Genomic DNA, 22,696 nt, shown 5'->3' with positions numbered 1-22,696 from the left:
TCGCTCACAACTTCGTTTTTTCATGCCCGAAAGATTACGACTGTATTATTGGGGACAGAGTCGGTTGCACTTCCGGTTTGTAAAACACCAGCCGAGGTCTGTGAAGGAGCCAAAATCCTGAGAAGGTTCTTTGTTGAGTTGATCAGTTCCTACGGAAATAATGCCAAGAGGTAGTCGATAATTCACTGTATTTTCTGTCTGTTAAAAAGAAATACCCCACACCTTTCACATCAAATGTGTTCATTAGCAAAAACACATGTGGCAAACCTTTTGACTCCCACACGTTGTTACTCTACTCACTGTAGTACATAATATACTACAATGTATTGTATACTGGTTTTAATACGCCTCAGTCATACTGGTTATATAAATGATTACATAAATTATTAGTTATTATCGTATATATGTTACATTAAACGGGGAACCATTCAATTTTCTTTATATAAAGTGTTTACTATTTTTATCATTGTATGTCTATAATTAGACGTTATTTAACCTGGCTGGGGAAAACCACAAAGTTGCGTATAATATTCAAGCTTGCCAATTATACACTAATCGAGATAAAACTTTGTTACTAAAAATTGCCAAAATCACTTTTAAAACATTTTCGTCCAAGTCACATTTATATTTTATTTATCCATGAAATTAAACATCATTCAAATTAAATTCAAAAGTGAAATGTATTTGCTTGTGCAAAAAAATAGAAAGTACCAAAACATTATGAATACTTAAGGTAGAGTAACATAAATTTTGTAAGCAGCCAACACTTGTAAATTTCGTTCAGTAAAATATTAGTTACCTTGTCATCAATGAAATTAATTTGACTTTTAATATTATATTGCAAAATTTACTATTTCAGTGAATTGACAAAGACATACTCAGAATAATAACTATAACAGAGTTTGCGCAATATATATGCATGCAAATTGCTGGTTTTCCCCAACCTGTTGATATAGTACTATTTTTAGGTTTACATACTTTGTGCAGTCAGACCCTGGAGACATGTAACAGAAGTAAATTTTGTACAATTTATTTGAATATGATATGCCCTACACATACATATAAGACCAACAATATTATCAAGGCCTTAAAAATACCCATGTTTCCGCTAGGCCTTAGAAAGTCGAGACAGTGTCAATTTTGCAAGATTTCATTGGGTGGTTTTTAATGGCTCGGTGTGACTTAAATAAAACATCAAAATTTCAGACTTTTTGTATGTTTTATTGAAATGGGATTGAACTTATGTTAAATGATTTTAATAAAGTTAGTGGCATACTCAATTGCAAGGTCATAAAGACCGCTTCTGATCTGTCAAAGTTACCTCCCTTTGTTTCACTATGTTAGTCATTAGTATCTTATAGAAGCTTAATATGGTTGACTTACTTATATAAAAAAACAAATTCTAGTCAAACAAAGTCCTTTTTACATAAAGTTATAGGTTGTATAATTCTAGTCCTTACTTTGGTAGTGTTGGGTTTGTCCTTATATCAGATCTTTTTTATTACATGATGATGAAAGCACTGTGAACTGCCAATTCTGGACACAAAGTCTGCCAATTTCTCACACACACACACTTATATTAAGGGTCAGCATGCGCAAGGCATCATTGTAAACTATTACTATAACAACTATTTCTTCAGGAGGTGCAAGAGGAGGAGGAGGAGGAGGAGGCGGAAGAGGAGCTAAGCGTATATTCAAGGGTCAGAGACGACATTTTACAAATGAAGACCAAATTAATTCGGACATGGAGAAAGCAGAGCGTGAGCAGCAATGGCGGGTATGTCATTTCCATAAGGTTTTGACAGAAAATGTAAATCTCCGAAATGTTTCATTTCTGAACTTGAGATTACCTTGACAATTTACACATATTAAGTATAACAATGACAATCCATATATACAATATATTTTAATAACAACAAACATGAAAACTCATAGCAGTTTACTACATTTAAGTTGGATGTAGAAGCAATATACTGTGAACAGAATGATGTGTAATTGGGATGGAAACATTTATTGTCAATCTCTCATTTATGATCAAGGTTAGAGCTTTGAACCTCCTTAAGCCCTATTTCCATCAGAGTGGGAATTGAGGCAAATTTATATGTCTTACAAACATTTGATAGTTTTAGCTAAAAGTTATGTACAATGTTTGTTGTAGAAAGCAAGAGGAGAGGTTGGTGTTGGTGATGGAGTGCAGCCTGGAGATCTCCCTCCCTCTGACTCGGAGTCTGAGGAGACAGACTCTGACGATGAATTGGTAATATCTTAAAGATGTTCAGAAAAATGGTCATCAAACATGTATGTAATAAAAGTTCATTAGACTCATTACTATCCCTAAAGTAATGCTAAAAAAAGCAAAATAAACTTGAAAATTATTTTTTGGTTTTCAGAAGGAGAGTGCATTTTACTTCAATGTTTAATCGTTACTAACCCATGCCCAATACTAATCCCACCAATGATATCTAATGGAGTTCAGTGAAAGTGCCTACATATGCACGTCATAAATTTATTTACATACGATGACATAATGATTAATGATGTAAACTACCATCCTACATTGTATCCACTGTCAAATGGTTTTGAACCAGCCTCAGATATAGCTATGCATTCAAAGATATTATATTTTGCTAATTTCTAACATAACCTTGATTGTATGAGGAAAAAGTTGGGACATTACTTTATTTTACATTTCACTGCTCCAAACATTTTAACTCAATAACTGTGTATCAAAATTTTACTTATAATTTATAGGCAAAGCCAAAAGGAGTATCACATCTTATTGAAATAGAGAACCCAAACCGTGCAAATCGGTCACAGCTGAGGAAAGTTACGGACGAAGCCGCGAAACACCAAGACAGAATTGTCAAGGAGAGAAAGGTCAGTCAAATACTATCACTCTTGGAAACATTATTTTAAGGATACCCAATACAATCTTTTTTTTTTTCATAATTCATGTAACTAATACTTTCAGAAACAAGTAGTGTAGTATGTGTGCAGGTGTCTGATTTTTTCTTCACAGAAGTCTGTTGTCACATGCATCATACTTGTAGTAAAAAATATATATATACAGTCTACCCTCGTTATACCGCCACCTTTTGTTCTTGTTGTAATTGGCGGTATAAAGAGGGTGGCGGTAGTATCGAATTTGACAAAAACAAAAATGTAGGAATCCAATGTCTTTCATTGTGATCAAATCAGAAAACGCAAACATTTCAATTTCAGGTACTGAACAGTAAGTGTCTAAACATGGCTATTGTTTTTGTAGTTTGGAAAAAAAATCACTGATATTCTTTTGTCGCATATTGTCAGTGATAATTTCCGATAATTTTTTTTGAAATCATTCTGCAAGATTCTATTTCTAACTCTGTTGTTTTGTCCGACGTTTCTAGAAATCGCATTACCGTTTCTATAGCGGCTTTTGCCTCGGAATATGTTGTGGTTCGTCATCGTCATCGTCAGTGTTAAGGTCCGTTTCACTGTCGTCAAAACTTGTAACGGAGTCAATGATGTCGCTTTCTGTCTGCACTTCGGTAATTTCTGTCTGTTTATCGGCGTCAACAAATTGTCGGACAGTTAGTCTTACACATACACAATGTGAGTAGAATTCATAACTTGTTTTATTACAAAACAAACAATCCTCTTGTCAATACCGATGATATTCGATCAGCGAATAGAATCACTGAAGCGTAACTTCACCTGTGCTTGAATGGGGAAGCACCAGTATCTAAAAATAGACACGGCGATAAAAACATGGCGGTGAAATCGAGGGAAATATATACAGTGATTCGGCACATTTGTTCTTGAAACCTTATAGCGGATGGCGGTATGCGAGGGTGGCGGACTTAACGGGGGAATTAAAGAGTGCAAACATCCGTTCTAGGGGACAAGGTGGCGGTATGCGAGGGTGGCGGTATTATCGAGTGGCGATAGGTCGAGGGATTACTGTATATATATATATGTATTCTTAGTTCTTACATATTTGTGATTTTGTATTCAAAAGGAAATCTTAGATTCGTTTGATTTTGTATTCAAAAGGAAATCTTAGATTCATGTATTCCCTTAATACCCTCCATTGTATTACCTGTTATATAAAAAAAATGAAAGCTCAATGAAAGTGTCATCCATAACATACTATTTTATCATACATACAACACTTAAAATTCCAGACACTTTACACAAGCTAATATTTACATAGACTAGAATTGGTCTCAGTTTTTGTTGCATTTGCACAAGACATATCATGAGGCAGATACCAGGGATATACAGGTCTGAGAATATTACAGGGTTGACCAGTTGACACATATTTGCAATTTTACAGGAAACAGTTTTTAACAGAAAGAATTGACACGTTATTTATACAAAATTACAGAGAGGATATAGAAATCTAACACCGACTCTATTTTACAACATTACAGAGAGGATATAGAAATCTAACATTGACTCTATTTCATAACATTACATAGTGGAGATAAAAATCTAACATTGACTCTATTTTACAGCATTACAGAGCAGAGATGGAAAACTAACACCGACTCTATTTACAACATTACAGGGAGGAGATAGAAATCTAACATTGACTCTATTTTACAACATTACAGAGAGGATATAGAAATCTAACACCGACTCTATTTTACAACATTACAAAGATATAGAAATCTAACATTGACTGTATTTTACAACACTACAAAGATATAGAAATCTAACATTGACTGTATTTTACAACATTACAGGGAGGAGATAGAAAAGCAACAGGCACGAGAAAACTACCAGAAGCAGCACTTGGCTGGTAAGACAGAGGAGGCGCGGGCTGATCTGGCCAGACTGGCAATCATCCGCAAACAGAGAGAGGAGGCAGCTAAGAAACGTGATCTAGAGGGTGAAAAAGGTAGGTAACAGAAATATGTTAATCTCTATCTACATTATCCCTTAAATACATGCTGAATCAGAGATATGTCATCCTTAATCATGTGATTAAAACTCCAGTCCTTCAGTGTCATCTTATTGACTCAAACCCTCAATCATTGGCTAATCAACTGTAATCCTTAATTACCTACTAAACAACTCTAATTATCTACTTGATATCACGAGTCTAGAAAGATGCTACACTGCCAGTAGTGTATACATGGCTTGTCACACAAAAATGGCACCCATGGTGTAGAAAGATATCAAATTAACACCAATAAATAAACACCAACAAAATTAACAACAGCATCCTAAAATTGATTGCCTACATAACTGGAAGCTACATACCAAATAAAGAGGCAGAGTACACTAGATTTTCTTTGGTATGCATTTGATAAGTTAATCTATTTGCTTTAATTTAAAAAAAATCTGATAAGCTCAAACTTTGGAAAGTTGGTAATAGTGTTAGGTACGTTACTTTTTGTATTTAATAAATATATATATGCAACATCCTATTGTGTCAAAATCAGAATTTCTCTTTTGTCAGAGATGTAACATGCCCCTTTGAAATAGCTGCTAAACAACTCCAGTCCTTAATTATCTGATCAACATAAGCATAACAATGAAGTTTTGAAATATTTAATACAGAATTCTGACATGAATTTCAATGTTATCATTACATTTTTCAACTTTTCCAAAATTAAAGGTTTTGTTCTATATATTTCAGCAAAAGAAGCAGCATCCAAGAAAAAATCCTGATGTCGCTACGAATAGACGATTTATGTAATTTAATTGACTGAATATGTTGAAGAACATTTGGGGAAACAGCGATACTGAGGTGACAGATGGTGGAGGTGAGGTCCAAGACCGCCTTCCAAGGCATGCTAGATAAACCCAGACCCACTGCTAACAGCTTCCTTCAGTTGGTTGTTTTGTTTTCTGTATTAAAATCTTTTTCATTGTTACCCAAAATTTCTTGAAATGTACACATGGTAGACAATTACAATATCTAGATTTACTGTACTTATGTAATGATGAATTTAATTAATATTTACCACTGTATGACAATTTACTTTTTGTAATATTTGCAAATGTATTTTAATGTCTGATTTGGTGGCATAAATGATGATCCCTGTTGTACATTAGGTTCTGTAACACTGATAGAACTTCTTCTCCATCAAGGGAGTGTAATGTTTAGGCAGATCAGAGATGTTATTATCATTATTTTTTTTTTTGCAAATGTTTACACTTTCATATTATCATATCTTGTATATATCTCTAAAATTTCAATACCTGGTAAATTTTCCTAAGACTAAAAAAAAAAATGATTTCTTTAATTCAAATGTCACTGCCAATTTTGTCATGATATCTCTATGCGAGTTGGCAATTTATTGAAAATATGTAGTACTTGGTTATATCGGAAGGTAAATAAACAAATACATATGAAACTTTTCCACCAACGGTACAGCTTTTTGCCTTAGCTTGTAATACCCTCCAATACCCACTTTGTATCATATGGCAATTCCAGTTTAGTAGATGCAGTGTAACGTTCTATCACAATAGTCTTTTACATGGTATGTGTATTGCTGCAGGTATGGGACAACTATGCAATCTAACTAACATAGTTCTGCCTGTGGAATAGAAAATGTCTTCAGGTTGAACTGAATGACTTCCTGCGAGATTTATGCATATGCTGTTTTCTCTGATCAGAATAATGTGATCTATATCCAAGAATTTGTCGACCTGAAAAGCAACATTGTCATTGGGATTGGATTATGAAGTGGAAGTGATTTTCTTTTAACATTAAGACAATTGATAAAGTAACCAGTCAAGTCATCTACTGTTTCAAAACAAGGAGATCCATTTTAACAGTCAATTAGTGAAGTATTGTAAGTTGCTTTTTTCTAGTTGTTGGTTCTAAAAATAAATCTGAACTCCAGATCGACTTTGGAAAGCACATTCATGTTGTCAAGAGAAAAATGAATAATGTGTCCCAGTAAATTTATCTGTACATGTATCACCACAATCATGATGGGCATAACACCCAAAAATAACTGGGGAATCATCATTGAAAAATGGAATATCCTCATTACGTTGAACCATGAACTCGTAGATTACAATATAATTTTCTCAAAGTGTATTTACAGCAAAGCCAAACTGTCTACTAATGCAAGGCTTAAACTCTTTAATTTACTGAAAGATAAATTCCATTGAATTATTAATAAAGTAGAAAGGAACACTTTTTATTTTGAAATAACTGAAAACACATTTGTTTATTGCAAGCATAAAGTATTGAAACAGATGTCATAGTTGTACTGAGAATGAATGCAATAATACTGAAGTCTTCATATATTTGGATCAGTTTTGTATCCAGAACAATATATGTCTAAAGTGCTGAAAAGATATGTTTATTAAAGTGTTGGATTGGAATTACTTTACTCAAATGAAGTGCATTGTCACATGCATTTAACAAGGTGAACTGCATTATTCAATTACATGTACCTTTATAAATCATGTTTATTGTATTTTGTGAAAATAGGATTACTATTACCATGGTGATTAAGTGCTATATTAAATAAAATATCTCAAGTTTGTTTTGTTATTATGCATTTTTTTTTGCAGTACAAGCTTGTTATATATTAAACAAAATAATGACTTGTATGTATTATAATCTACTATATGATACATGTAGTGAAAAAAGATGAATTTACTAAAAATGTCACTTGTGTAAAACAGGTTGGGGCTATTACAGTAGAATATCTACCAAAAAGGAGGAATCCAGGTCAAATATAGACAATACATGAAAGTGATTTATTTCAAACCATACAATAAGTTATATTTTTCCAGCACCCACCATGCATACATTTTCTTTATTTCTGGTATCCTTCTGTTGGATGCATATTACTGAAATAGCCTTTCTCAACATTTTTCACTTTGAACAGCTTCTATAAAGCTGTACATACAAGAGTTCTAATGGGCCTGTATTGCTAATCTGTTTCTATAAATTCGAATTTGAAGTTGATCTGGGTTTATTCATCCCACCATGCTACATTTGTACATGTCCAATATCTGGTCTCAGAGCTTCCTGGTTACTGAAAAGAATTCATTGACAAAGATTTTGGCCTGTTTGATCAGTTACCTTGAATGTAGGTAAAGGTCATTCATTTAAAAAAATGGTAGCCCTTCATCCCAGCTATAGACCCAATATCAGGTAACTGGACCTGTTGGTTATTGAGAAGATGTTGTTTCAAGGAAAAATTGACATAGGACGGACAATGGACTATGGGGCACCGTTTTACTATTTATTAACAAACCTGGATATCTATAATCGAATTTAGGATATCCATAATTCATTTCTGGATATCCATAATTCGAATTTAGGATATCTTAAAATGTTTTGAATTTAGGATATCCATAATTCGAATTTTGGATATCCTTAATTCATTTTTGGATATCCATAATTCGAATTTAGGATATCCATAATTCATTTTTGGATATCCAAAATTCGAATTATGGATATACTAAATTCCATGTATTTTTGGATATCCATAATTCGATTTTGTGATATCCAAAAATGCTCAGTGTTATCAAATTGGATTGCTCCCGGCACTACTACCGGTCAAAACCGACCCTTGTTACGAACTTGTAATTATGCGTAATGGACTGGAAACAACATTTACGAAATAGAATACAGCAGAGGAGTTCAAAAGGACAAACTTCCCCAGACAGTTAGGCCCTTACATACAACATTTACCAAAAGTTACTACTTAGGGTGCTCCGACAAGTCAATGGAGGAATTTGTACAAAACAGAACATGGCGACAGACATACTGCGGCACATTAGGGGGAAGATTTTGGCAGCGCAACGTTGTTTATCATGTGACGACGTTTGCTGCAACACAATATTGTCAGATCTTCGACAAGCATCTAGAGACATTAGTAGTGAAGTCCGATGACTTCCGATCCTACGAAAATATGCGCCTGCGGGAACAGGATGTAGCAGGGAGAAATCATTAGACAGTAAAATATTAACATTTCCCCGATTTATGGATATCCAAAATTTGAATTATGGATATCCTAAATTCAAAGCATTTTAAGATATCCAAAATTCGATTTAATGATATCAAGAAATGATATTTGGATATCCAAAATTCGAATTTTGGATATCCATAAATGAATTTTGGATATCCATAATTCGAATTTATGATATCTTAAAATGCTTTGAATTTAGGATATCCATAATTCGAATTTTGGATATCCATAATTCATTTTTGGATATCCATAATTCGAATTTTGGATATCCAATATTAATTTTGGATATCCAAAATTAATATTGGATATCCAAATTATTAATGATATCATAAATTCGAATTATGGATATCCAGTTTTGTTAATAAATAGTAAAACGGCGCCCCATAATGGACACCATACCACGTCATTACAACAAATATTCATACCCTGCCTACACTACTCCACAGCAGGCGACAAGCATCTGTCAGAAATCATCCATCCATTGTCCAGGGCTATGTTGTCACATGGTATAAACTCACTTGCCCTCCGTGAACAACTTCACATACTGGTCGTTGATATTCAAAGTTTCAAACAAATCTGTTCACAAATGGAGACATAAACAAAGAGGTGTTGCGAGATATTCTACACCAGCACAAGACTTAATCAAGTTGTTATTCTGACTGCAACAGTATTAAGGCCGATATATGTCTTGTACCAAGCTGGGAGTAATCTATCTTTTCTAAATTAAGAGAATGGACTTATAACTCTGGTAACTTATTGTTATAACATTTGTAAAATCAGGAAAAAAAAACTTATGAATATGCACCGATTCATAGATTAATCTGATAGGTCATTTACTAATAGTTGATTCTATTATACCAATAATCTTCTAAACACACAATGCTTTAGAAAATATTTTATTCATAAATTGTTCATAGAGCTGAACAATATAATGCACATTCTTGCATAAGTTAACCAGATATATTCAATAAAGGTAAGAACTCCTCTTTCTAACAGTATTTGTATAATAGTGGCTAATAGCTTAACCGGTAATTCATAATCTACACAGTAGTACTAGTGTAACAGTTGCTAAAAGCTTACCGGTGATTCCTAATTTAGTCAGTAGTTATTTGGGTAACAGTGGCAAATAGCTTATTCATAATCTAGTCAGTAGTTATTTGTGTAGCAATGGCTAACAGCTTATTCATAATCTAGTCAGTAGTTATTTGTATAACAGTGGCTAACAGCTTAATTCATAATCTAGTCAGTAGTTATTTGTGTAACAGTGGCTAACAGCTTAATTCATTATCTAGTCAGTAGTTATTTGTATAACGGTGGCTAACAGCTTAATTCATAATCTAGTCAGTAGTTATTTGTATAACAGTGGCTAACAGCTTAATTCATAATCTAGTCAGTAGTTCTTTGTATGACGGTGGCAAACGGCTTAATTCATAATCTAGTCTGTAGTTATTTGTGTAACAGTAGCTAACAGCTTAATTCATAATCTAGTCAGTAGTTATTTGTGTAACAGTGGCTAACAGCTTAATTCATAATCTAGTCAGTAGTTATTTGTATGATGGTTGCTAACGGCTTAATACATAATCTAGTCAGTAGTTATTTGTGTAACAGTGGCTAACAGCTTAATTCATAATCTAGTCAGTAGTTATTTGTGTAACAATGGCTAACAGCTTAATTCATAATCTAGTCAGTAGTTATTTGTGTAGCAATGGCTAACAGCTTAATTCAAAATCAAGTCAGTAGTTTTTTGTGTAGCAATGGCTAACAGCTTAATTCATAATCTAGTCAGTAGTTATTTGTGTAACAGTGGCTAACGGCTTAATTCATAATCTAGTAAGTAGTTATTTGTGTAACGGTGGCTAACGGCTTAATTCATAATCTAGTCAGTAGTTATTTGTGTAGCAATGGCTAACAGCTTATTCATAATCTAGTCAGTAGTTATTTGTATAATAGTGGCAAATAGCTTATTTCACGATCTAGTGATATGAAGGGGAGACATAATTAACCACTACACTGATAACATCTTTCATGATAGGTAACTTACATTGGTATCATAAGAAAGCATTCATCCTTTATATTATTCATCAGAATATAAGAAATCTTTCTCTCACACCAACATTCATAAACACTTTTAACATTACTTTCATCCTAGCAAACATTCATTAGTTCCAAACTGACAAAGAGATCTCTTATCATGACTAACATTCATCAACACTATTTATAGGAAATCTTTCTCCCTAACTATTAACATAGAGCTATCAGTAAGAAATCTCTTCCTCCATCGTCTTTCATCCTGTCATATATTAAGGGTGTATACTATCTTATTATTTCTCTATCTTCTTTCACCCAGTCACATATTAAGGGTGTATACTATCTTAGATTATTGCTCTATCCTCTTTCATCCTGTCACATATTAAGGATCTATGCTACCTTACTGCGAGACAGATCTCGCCCTGCCACATATTAAGGATGTATGCTTCCTTATTATGACAAAGATCTTGCCCTATCACAGGAGAAGGATGTATGCTACCTTACTGTGACATAAATCTCGCCATGTCACATGATATTAAGGATATATGCTACCTTACTATGACATGGATGTCATCCTGTCACATGATATTAAGGATTACCTTACCTAGTGTGACATTGTCCTGTCACAATATTAAGGATGCATGCCACCTTACTTTGACATAGATCTTGCCCTGTCAAATGATATCAAGGATGTATGCTTCCTCACTGTGACATGCAACTCATCCTGTAACATTATATCAAGGAAGTATGCTACCTTACTGTGACATAGCATCTCTGTCACATATTAAGGATGTATGCTACCTCACTGTGACATGGATTTCTGTCATATATTAAGGATGTATGCTACCTTACTGTAGTTTACTTTCATTCCAGATGATTTTCCCACACTAACAAGTCTATGATAGATATTTTAAGATAACCATGTCAATTAAATTAGAAAACACATATCCTTATTAATCAGATACACTGAAATCAACAGTAAGTTCATAAGTTTCACCTCCACAAACATCACTAGAGAGGTACAACAGTTTTTCACAAAGTCTGAAATAAGCGCTAGAGGAAGCTGTTGTCATGATTCACCCTGTGTCCCCTTCAGGTACCACATTGGACCCTTCTGCACACAGTAATCCTGTAATGGAAATCAGAAGCACTGGTATCATCACTGACAAACTTTCAAATTATGCCATCTTATTTGAATTGTCCACAATTATATGCTTTAGAATGATATATTTGATTTTGAAATGCCAATTTGTGCATGCCCATTCAATTTCAATGCGAGTATCATGGTATGGAGTTTCTATCAGGCAAAACATTTTGTCTGTCAAAATATTTTCTCTCATTTTTCAACCAAAACATTGAAATTTTGTAGGTTTTATATTCAAGATACATGTATGTACTGTAAGTTGTTTTCCTGAGCATCATTTTAATTCAACATGTTTTTTCTAATTTACTACATTTGTTTAATATTTCAGTATTTTAATCTGACTGGAGATCTTCTTACTTTGTTATAAATCGATCTCTATGAAACTTGGTAGGATTAATTTGTTACCATAACATATTGTTATGAATATGTTTCTTAAAGCAGCATTTTGATGGAATCATTTTTCTTGCTATATTTCCATAATTTTTGCTATTTTTCCATAATTTATGTAAACCTGTTACAAGAATTTTTGTCACTTTGGCACCCAGTTTCTGCATGTTGTTCCACCCAGCAATACTCTTGTTTTTGTTGAACAGTTGTACTCGCACAGAATATTTATATGGAGTATTAAATTCCAACTACACATCTATGTAACAGAAATGTCTATCTGAGGATGATATTGAGATATAGTGTACATCTATGTAACATAAATGTCTATCTGGCGATGACATGGAGATTTAGTGTGACACTAACCTTGAGTAACAATCTGGAGTCATACTCATTCAGTTGTAGACCTGTCTCATCCTCCACACTTTGTAGGAAAGCTTTCCGTGATATTTTATGGGACTTCTCAAAAAGACCCAATAGGATAGATCTCATCTGTGTGAAAGAAATGTACATCTATGTCTACATTTAGGAAAAACAAACTTCATATTTATATAACATGGAGATATCAAGTACTATAAGTAACATGAGAACCCAGAGGGATCTTGATGTCCATCATTGAATGCTCTTTATCAGTCCTATGATAGGTTATAATCTTCAAACAACTTCTCCTCAATAACCAAGAGGCCCAGGTACTTGATGTTGGGCATGTCTGTAGCATGCTGGGGTGAAGGGCTACCAAGTTTGTTCAAATGAACGACCTTGACCTACATTCAAGGTCACAGGGGTGAAATAGGCTTGAATCTTTAAACAATGATTTTGCGATAGCCAAGAGTCACAGAGACCTGATATTAGGCCAATAGTATGCTGGAATGAAGGACTAGAAAACATGAATAAACCTATCTTACTCTGATATTTGAAAAAAGTGGTAATCAGCATAGTATCTAGAAATGACCTCAATCAACTTCAAAGTTGCTGTAGAGCCAGGTGACCGATACAGGCCCATTGGGCCTCTTGTTTAATAGTTAAAATGGCCACCCATCACAGTAACATTTTAGCTGTCTTACTTTCAATATATTGCTTTGTCCCACCTAGTTAATACCATCACCATTCTCACTTCTTCAATAAGCACCAGAGTGATTTAATATATACTGATACAGTGATGAAACACCAGTACTAAAAGCCATGCTTACCTTATCCAATTTGTCACCTGTTTTAGGCAAGGCATAAGTAGGTTCTGCTTTGATATTGGAAGGCCACTGTAAGTATAACAAAGTTGTCATAACAAATGAAATATCATACAAATGTACAGCATTAAAAATCACAAGACATCAATGCAAATCAAGTCATAACTTTCACACTGTTGTCATATCACAACAAAAAATTTGAATCAAAAATAGCAATTCAATAAAACAAAATCATGTAGCCATCATAAAGTATAATATTCAAATCCATACCACAAAACATTATTTCAAAACTACACAGACAGACAGAAATCCACCATTTCTTCTGCCAATGTTGTCATAGACTGTTTAATCACTGGTTGTTTCTACATAGTACTGAAACTTTTGTGACATCAATCTCTATATTCAGTGAATATAAAACTTCCGTGAAACACACATTACAAGTCATTCCTCCAGCAAACACTAAACTGTAAACCACATATAACATCAATTATATGTTAAGAACAAACTCTTTTTGACAACATTTTGTGATAACAGGTTAAATCAAATATTGCAGTATTTCTAAACACACTGAAGTATTCATTTCTGACCAGAAAAAAGTTGTGTACAACTAAAATTAATAATTGTAGTAATACTATGAAAGTTGAAATAATAATACTGAAATTAATAATTGGAATTGAATTTCAAAGAAAATTGCATCATACATAATTAACTCCTCAATGTAAGTTGGATGACTATAAAGAAGATATTACCTGATTAGATAACTTCACTCCTCCCACTTCCTTGACTGTTTCCTCTAACATACTGTCTGTGACTCCTGATAAAAACACATGGCCTGAGGGACACTGTAACTGTTTCACAGCGAATAGACGTTTAAGTTCACTAGCAGTTAATACAAATCTACTGTATAACTTTTCTTGTACAAAATTAACGAGTTCTGTCCTCAGCTCCAATGAGACAGAGGAAATATCACAGCTTGCTGAGTTAGCACCGTCTGACAACCTGTTTCCATTTACTGCTGATGGCCCCGTGTCCATGCTCTCCGGCTTGGGAAGCTCCTCGTCCTCTGTACTATTGTCTATATCAGACTTAACAGATACATCCATCTCTACATCACTGTGGTCTGAAACTGATCGACCACTGAGTGTTCGTTTACGATTGCTACGAGTGGATGAGCTGCGCCGCCGCCTTACAACCTTCTCTCCAGCAGGTAACCCAGAATCTGAAACAGAACAATAAAAACACTATTCACTGACAAATTTTGAATTTGATTATCTTATACAGACAAATTTAGAACTTTCAAATATGAATTGTCACCAGACAGTATATTTTGATCATTTATAATACAGGAAAAAATTGTCTCTCAGTCCATCTCTAAGCCAAGAATAAGTGACTTTCCTGTACAAGAGAAAAGGGTTTTGTTCAAAATTGTCATTGGACCTATTGACTAGAAAAGTAACCTGTAGAAAAAAAGTAAGACAGATTTAATATCATATCGGTCTCATATGTAAATTTTCCTGACAAGGAAATCTGAGTAAAGGTTGTTAAGTCTGAATTAACGGTATACAGAATAATCAAATTATATAATAAAAAGAATAAATATGATAAGATTAAGCTCTCACCTCTGTCCTTAAATTTCTTTTCATGTTCTTTAGGAATTTTGAGTTGATTACATAGACCATGATATTTTGCATCCCACAACATCTTTTGTCTCTGTACTATTTCTGGATATCTAAGGAAAAAACGCAGGATCTGTCAATATCGTTTGAGACAAAATGATATAACAATACCAGGTAAATCTGAGGAAAAAACAATGGAACACTGTGCAGTTAATTATTACAAGTAACAATAAGTATATATCATTATAGCAATTCAAGCTTTCAATTAATGAATTCCTCAAGCGATGCTTCTCATTTTATATCATTCAACACTTATATAAACAATAGCTTTCAGCAAGAAGTATTTAAAAAGAGAAACAATGAAGACAATGCATTGGCTTGAGATTTGAAATGATTCCTAGTGTTGTTTAGAGTTGGTTCTACCAGAACAGGACTTATCAAGTTAAAGCAGACCTAACTTGACATTTTCTGCTGGAATAATGTGTGATTTAAAGCAAAACAACAATTATAACAAAGACCACAGAGATATACAGAAATATTAACCAAGAGTTACCTGTTACAGAAGTCTGCGTCATAACCAAATAGAAACTCCCAGCCACAGTTAGCCCTAATCCTGGACATCTGCTCAAGAATATCCTTTACATCCTCTGCTGGCAGCTACAACAATGTTGTACAACAATGATTATTTTTGTGGACATTTTTGCAGTCATAATGCTGCTGCATATAACTACATCAATTGAAAAGTTTACATGCAGATCATGACAATGATTTTTGAACATCAATTAAGTAAAAAAGACAAAAAAAAACCATTTTGCCACCAGATTATGTTTTAAACAAAAGAAAGTGGGCTATTATATGTATTAATGAGCATTATGACAAACTACTGTAGGTGTCTATACAGTCTAATTAGATGTCCATTGTGCAGGGTTGTTAAACTAGCATCATGAAGTCCTGTTCTTCAATGGTACTGTATACAATGTTGAGCACTTAATTCATTCTGAGAATTTTTGTCTAACTTAAAACCTAAATTGAGTCTTGCAATACATTCATAACATATACATCATAAATGACTTTTAGTTTCTATGTGTTTGTTTTTGTGACAAATTTGGGTCCACCCATTTACCAACATGTATATTTTATTTGTTCAACCTAGATAATTTACAAAATATTTTAGTGTACTAAAATTTTAAAGTATATCAATGGGATTTAACAGATACATGCTTATTGTAAATATGTATAACTCACATAATGAGAGCTTAATACTTGTATAATGATATTATTCATGTTAATTGTAAATTCTTTTCCCGATACAAGATAATCAGATATGATTTAACAAACAGTTGTTTATACTGAATGACCATACATACCTTGACAATGGAGGCTATGTCTTTGCGGGTAACATGACTAGATTGTGTAAATCTCCACATCTGTCAATAACAGAAACATTTTTAATGCCATTTCAATCATTATTTCTCAATACTTTTATATGTAAATATACTGTGGATGAGCCTTTGTAATGTGGTAGTAACTTGTACCATATACTTTAATTTATTATTTATTCAATAGAATATTAAGACTCTTTTGTATTGATTGACAATGTACACAAATACAAACACAATATATTTTTAGATTACCAATGTTTAAAGTTTTAGTAATGTTAATAGTGATTGTCCAATTCATAAAACTGGGAGTGGGGGGGATATCTAAGTTTAAATCTTTAGTACTGACCACATAGTCCCTCCCTCTACACAAGTGATCCGCTGACACTCCACTGTGAGGACTGGTGGCCTCCTTGGGGTACAGGATCTCACTATCAAAATCAGACAAATACTCTCAACTTTCTCCATAATACATATCACAATTCTTGTACAGCACTGTATATAATCTATTCATGACCTGTATGACAGTATCCTATGCTCGAAGACTCCCAAGGAGAGTTGTTTACCGATATCTTTACCATGACAGTTTATGATATTGATATAGTAACTGGTTCTGTATTAAAACAAATATTCATATTTTTTGTATAAAAAGTCATAAATCCTGCGCTAATAGTTTGAAATACATGTATTCTTCAAAACCTATAAGCTGTGCATTCAATTGAAACAGTCTGATAGAACAGTAAATTTCAAAGTCATTATAGTATAGCTGGAATTCTTGGCACATAAATTAAATCTGACCTTTTGACAACCCAACATCCCTGAACAAGTACAGCCACCTGCTGAAGTGAGCGGAGGGCACCCATACTTTCTGTGCCCTGAGGAAGCAGTGCCATCAGCTGACTGAACCTCATCACTTTAGCTGTAATCAAATTTAATTACATTAATCACTGGACAACAAATTTTAATACACATTATCGCAGATAACAAATTCAATTAAATTTTTAAACTGAGATATCTCTAAAATAGCTGTAAAATAAGTGTTTGTATTTTTAAAGATACAAGAACGATAATTCATAATTACATTATCAGTACAGTAATATTATTTGTGACCAAATATTTTTAATTACACCTACCGCAACCTATGATATGGAGTGTATCACTAAGACTTATGCCACTGTAACTATATTTACCATTAGTGAGGAGAGCCTTAATCTGGTCAGGGAGTGGCATAGTCCTCAGCTGTGTCAGAGATAACACATTACTTGGCATGGCTGGCTTCTCCCTGTAAAAGGCAAACAACAAATAGTTATCACTTTGAACATGTTAACAGTGAATTATAAAGATTTTTATAAATTATTTTAACTGTATACTGGCCACTGAAGTATATTTCAACTCAAACATTTGTATATCATTTTCACATTTGTGAAAAATGTCAAAATATTTATCGGGCCTGAACAAATTGAATTGCTGTTCAACCCAGAACAAGAATTATCTTCTATTTATTATTTGTAAAATTATATTTCACAAAAAGCTGAAAAACAATGACAGCCAGAAATAATTTGGTAAGAGTTTTTGTAAACAGGTGAAAAAAACTTCTAAGTAACCCTCGTTGCAAGTTTGCCATGGTGCTGAAAAGTCCCACCAAGCTAGGATTTGAGGAGATAAGACTTACTCTTGTGTCTCCCCAAGGGGAGGTACTAACATCCTCAGATACTCATTGGCCTGAATCTGGAACTCGGATATCTCATCACCTTTGGAGGAAACCAACTTTAGGCGCTCTGATTCTGCAACACCACTCTGTAGTGGTAAATACCAATTTTAGTCCATACCAATATCACCTTTGCATCAAAACTTCATAATTTATGCGAGATAATGTTGTGTGTTACAATGGCCTTGAAAATAAACAAATTCAGAAATAAGTGTATGTATTAATGATAATGTGGATACAAAAGCAGCACACAATTATATAGTATATCTTACATTTATGTTATAAAACTGAAGTGGATGCCATGATTCCTCTTCCTGTTTCTTCTGTAAGTAATCAAACGATGCCATTCGTCTAGCTTTAGCCTCGTCCGTTTCTTGGCGAGCAAACTTTCATGGTGATCGGCTTGGCCTCTTCTTCTGCTTCATCCTGGGAAGATTCTCCTAAATCATAGAAGGCACACATGAAGTACTTCATTACAAATCCTTCTACAGTAATGTAACAACTGATAAGTGTGATCAATATACACCTTAACAGTATTTTTCATAGCAGTAGCAGTATTCATGAATCCAGAAATACACTCATTTTTTCTATAAAAATATTACTCAGAAATGATGGTCACATTATCTAGTCCTTGCTCTGATATTTTGAGAGACATTATATACCTAACAAAATCTTCCCTGAAATGGCACATTGATCCAAATGTCCCCTTTGACAAAAGCAATCTGACTTGTAAATAACCATACAATACAATCTTTGAAAACACACTGGAGTGTAACCTTCAACAACACTCTGGTATGTGACTATTTCAAAGTTAATACATATATATGGACTTGAGTGATATAGTTTGTTTCTCCTTCCCTTGCATGATATAGCTAGTTTTTCCCTCTCCAAGATCATGTTTAATTCCTGAGAAAATATCCTTTACAATTAACTGTGGTAAAGAAAATCTTGTGGTATTACACGAAATGTTAAAATACATTGACAGAATTTGATAAAATTTCTATTTCATAAATGAAACCTTATAGTTCATTCTTTACCACAGGAATGACCTAACAAAATATGTCACTCATCACTCATGAAACTATTACTACCTCCAGCATCCCCTGCTCCAACCTCTACTTTGACACGGCTGTCTGCACTATCCAGGTAGCTGAAATTTGGTCTCAGCTGGACAATGGCATGTAGAGGGGTCAGGTGTACCTCTCCTGTAACAAAACAAAACTCTGAAGTCCTTGAGAATTAAGGGGAAAAAACAACACTTGATCATGATTACAAACACTTTAATATGTAAGTTACAGCTTTAGAATATGTTTAAGTATACTAAATTCTGCTTGACCAATTACATGCTGTTTAATTGAAATAACTTACCATCTTTCCAAACACCAACTGCATACCTGCTTGCTGTCTCTGAACTGGTCACACTGCTTAACACCTGTTTGTCCATCATCCCACTGAAATACACAGTTACTCAAATTTTAAATACTTCCTAAAGATCTACAGAATCTAGTTTCGGTTTAATATAGCGAGTATGACTTTCATAAACTTTTTTTATTTCATTTTTGTTTTGCTACATGTCTTCTTTAATTGTGAAAACATTAAAATTTCGAATGACTTTTGAATGTATCTTAACAATTTGAAAAAAAATGTACTAGTTTTTGTCATGTGTATAGAGATCAAGAATATTGAGTTGATGCAGATGTCAAAGACCTGTTGTAGTGGCCTGACGGGTCAACATTTCCATCCACGTTGATGGCAATCTGTTCCCCTTTACTACGAGCATAGTTGTCTCCCCTGGTGTTGAGGCCCAGTTCTATCTCCACCTTCTTCTGATCAGGTTTTATCTTAGTGTTGATATGAGGAGCCTCGTCATATGTCATGTGGGCAGGGCGCACTGGGTACTGGAACAGGTACAGCTTGTCTGCTAGGGTTTTGGATAAATACACACTGACCTATAAAAAGAAACAAATTTTCACTATTTTCTATACAAGAAACAGAATGTCTTTAAAGTAAAAAAAAGGATTATTTCTTAAAAGATTGAGATTTAACGATAATGGCTGTTTGTTTGCCAGGTTGTTTTCAGGACAGACTGGTCCAAAAATGCAATACAAGGGACCAAGGGGAACCTACTTATGAAATTTGAGAAAGATCCATTCAGTACTTTGAGAAATAGAGATAACAAACTTCATTTGTCAAAATCCAAGATGGCGGTCTGTTGTTCATATTGTTTTCCAATTGATCACAAAATGCAATAAGCATAATGAGGCACCAAGGGGAACCTCCATATGAAATTTGAGAAAGATCCCTTCAGTACTTTCTCAGAAATAGCGATAACAAACTTCAATTGTCAAAATCCAAGATGGCTGCCTGTCGGCCATGTTGTTTTCAAATTGTTCTCAAAACGCAATATGCATAACTAGGCACCAAGGGAAACTTACATATGAAATTTCAGAAAGATCCATTCAGTACTTTCTCAGAAATAGTGATAACAAACTTAAATTGTCAAAATCCAAGATGGCTGCCTGTCGGCCATGTTAAATGATTGCTTTCACCAGGAAATAAAATTGACTTTCAATGACATTCAAAAGTGGAGGGTGGGCTTATTCCTGAAATTGGGCCTATGCTTAGAAAATGCGAAAAATAGGGGGTTGGGGTGCCAGGGAGCTAATTTGTTACAGCATGCCAAGTTACAACTATTATTGTAATACATTGGTACTTACTTAATAAGATATTGTTGGTTAATTTGTAACAACTATTTTTGTATTTTGTGTATTAGTTTCATGGATAAATAAAATATCTTATCAATTTATTGACATATGTAGAGCATTGACAGTCACCAAATGGTGTCATAGAGTTCCGTATTATCATATATGGTAGTTTTTTTCTATCCCAGCATTTGTCAGTCAAAATGTCTAATGTGGGGCCAGACTAACATTTGACTTTGGTGTTGGAATCAGATCATCATTTGACAGTGAACTTATACTGATGCAGTTTTCTTATATTACTGCATCTAGTATTCCTAACCTTCAACTTAAATCTTAAAAAAACAACTTTCAACCTGCATTTTTGTTTCAAGGCCAATTCAAAATATAACTCCATTTATAACCTCGTCGAATAAAGAATCGGATTCAATCATTTATTGGAAGTAAGTAAATTAATTGTATATAACCATAATGATACACAACAAAGTAAACAATCCCAATGACAAATGATTTGTTGCTGTGAAATTCATTGAACCACATGAAGTTGTTCAATGTTAAGCTGTAAATCAAAGAATGGCGTTTCTGTATGTAACACACAGAGCGCATAATTAATTAAATTGAAATCACTGTGTCCACTAGGGATCGAACCCCGGACCTCTGGCTTACTAGTCTTATGCTCAACCGATCGAGTTAAAGAGAAGATCTCTCTTGCGAAGCGGTATATTGTGGCTAGTATTTACCATGGTTACATAATCCCCTCCAGGAAAGAACTCTTCCTGGAGTTTTCCAGGGGTAACAGCGATACTTTTGCAAGCAGCGATGAGTATCATTCCCGAGTCCCTACATGGGCACCAATGTAACAGAGCGCATTATTAATTAAATTTAAATCACTGCATCCGCTAGGGATCGAACATGGGACCTATGGCTTATAATTACTAGTCTTACGCTCAACCGTTACCAATCAAGCTAAAGAGAATATCTCTCTAGCCGAGCAGTATATTGCGGCTAGTATTTACCATGGTTACATGTATACTAGCCCGAGTTTCCTCTGGCCCTGTCACCATGTCTGGTGTAGGGCCAGAGCGCACTACTATATATGAAAACGTGGAATCATCGGACACTGTTTGGTGTCGCTAAGAATTTGGTGCAAATACAATCCCATATAGAACATAGAATTTTGTAGTCCAATTAACATATTGATCACAAAACACTACGTGGGTGCAATGACTTTTACTAGCGCCTCTGTGCACACTACTGCTTACATGTTAGAATACCCGTTTATACAATTTTACTGAAGTTTAGTGACCATTTGAATAGGTCAGACCTGGCAAATGTAAACAATCCATGGCCATGGCCAATCTGACCAAAATTATAGTTGCCTAACATTGCTCATTTTATAAAAGGTATTAAGTTGATTTTAATTTGAGCAGGGAGTGTATAATTAAATATCAACGAGTTGACATATTTTTGTTGTTGTTTTGGAGCGGTATGGTGCAACATTTAGCAATCACAATCACCTCATGCTCAACCGGATCTTCTTTGTCCGCCATAGCTGTGCTGATTTAGCGCATGGGCAATAACTATCACCTGACGTTGTATTTAAGAAGCTCTGATTCGAAAC

General features: G+C 34.1%; 2 protein-coding genes across 2 annotated transcripts; one reads left to right on the top strand and one right to left on the bottom strand.

The window, feature by feature from the left end:
• Positions 1 to 51: 51 nt before the first annotated feature.
• On the top strand, positions 52 to 7,496 carry LOC117334189 (28 kDa heat- and acid-stable phosphoprotein-like). The gene is given in 7 exon segments (XM_033893677.1): positions 52 to 170; positions 1,641 to 1,777; positions 2,159 to 2,257; positions 2,752 to 2,841; positions 2,843 to 2,877; positions 4,731 to 4,885; positions 5,630 to 7,496. Coding segments are annotated over 7 exon segments (558 nt in total). The 5' UTR covers positions 52 to 160; the 3' UTR covers positions 5,662 to 7,496.
• Positions 7,497 to 11,688: 4,192 nt separating this feature from the next.
• LOC117334183 (DNA-directed RNA polymerase III subunit RPC5-like) lies at positions 11,689 to 22,633 on the bottom strand. Its single transcript, XM_033893664.1, is given in 17 exon segments — positions 11,689 to 12,090; positions 12,856 to 12,981; positions 13,680 to 13,745; positions 14,423 to 14,892; positions 15,293 to 15,402; positions 15,843 to 15,946; positions 16,657 to 16,716; positions 17,018 to 17,099; positions 17,467 to 17,587; positions 17,859 to 17,950; positions 18,341 to 18,465; positions 18,649 to 18,765; positions 18,767 to 18,813; positions 19,468 to 19,581; positions 19,745 to 19,827; positions 20,084 to 20,325; positions 22,593 to 22,633. Coding segments are annotated over 17 exon segments (2,052 nt in total). The 5' UTR covers positions 22,626 to 22,633; the 3' UTR covers positions 11,689 to 12,030.
• Between the last annotated feature and the right edge of the window lie 63 nt (positions 22,634 to 22,696).

This window comes from Pecten maximus, chromosome 1, assembly GCF_902652985.1.
Source record: "Pecten maximus chromosome 1, xPecMax1.1, whole genome shotgun sequence".
NCBI lineage: Eukaryota > Metazoa > Mollusca > Bivalvia > Pectinida > Pectinidae > Pecten > Pecten maximus.
Note: the sequence above shows the minus strand (reverse complement) of the source record. Positions and strands in the feature narration are given on the sequence as shown.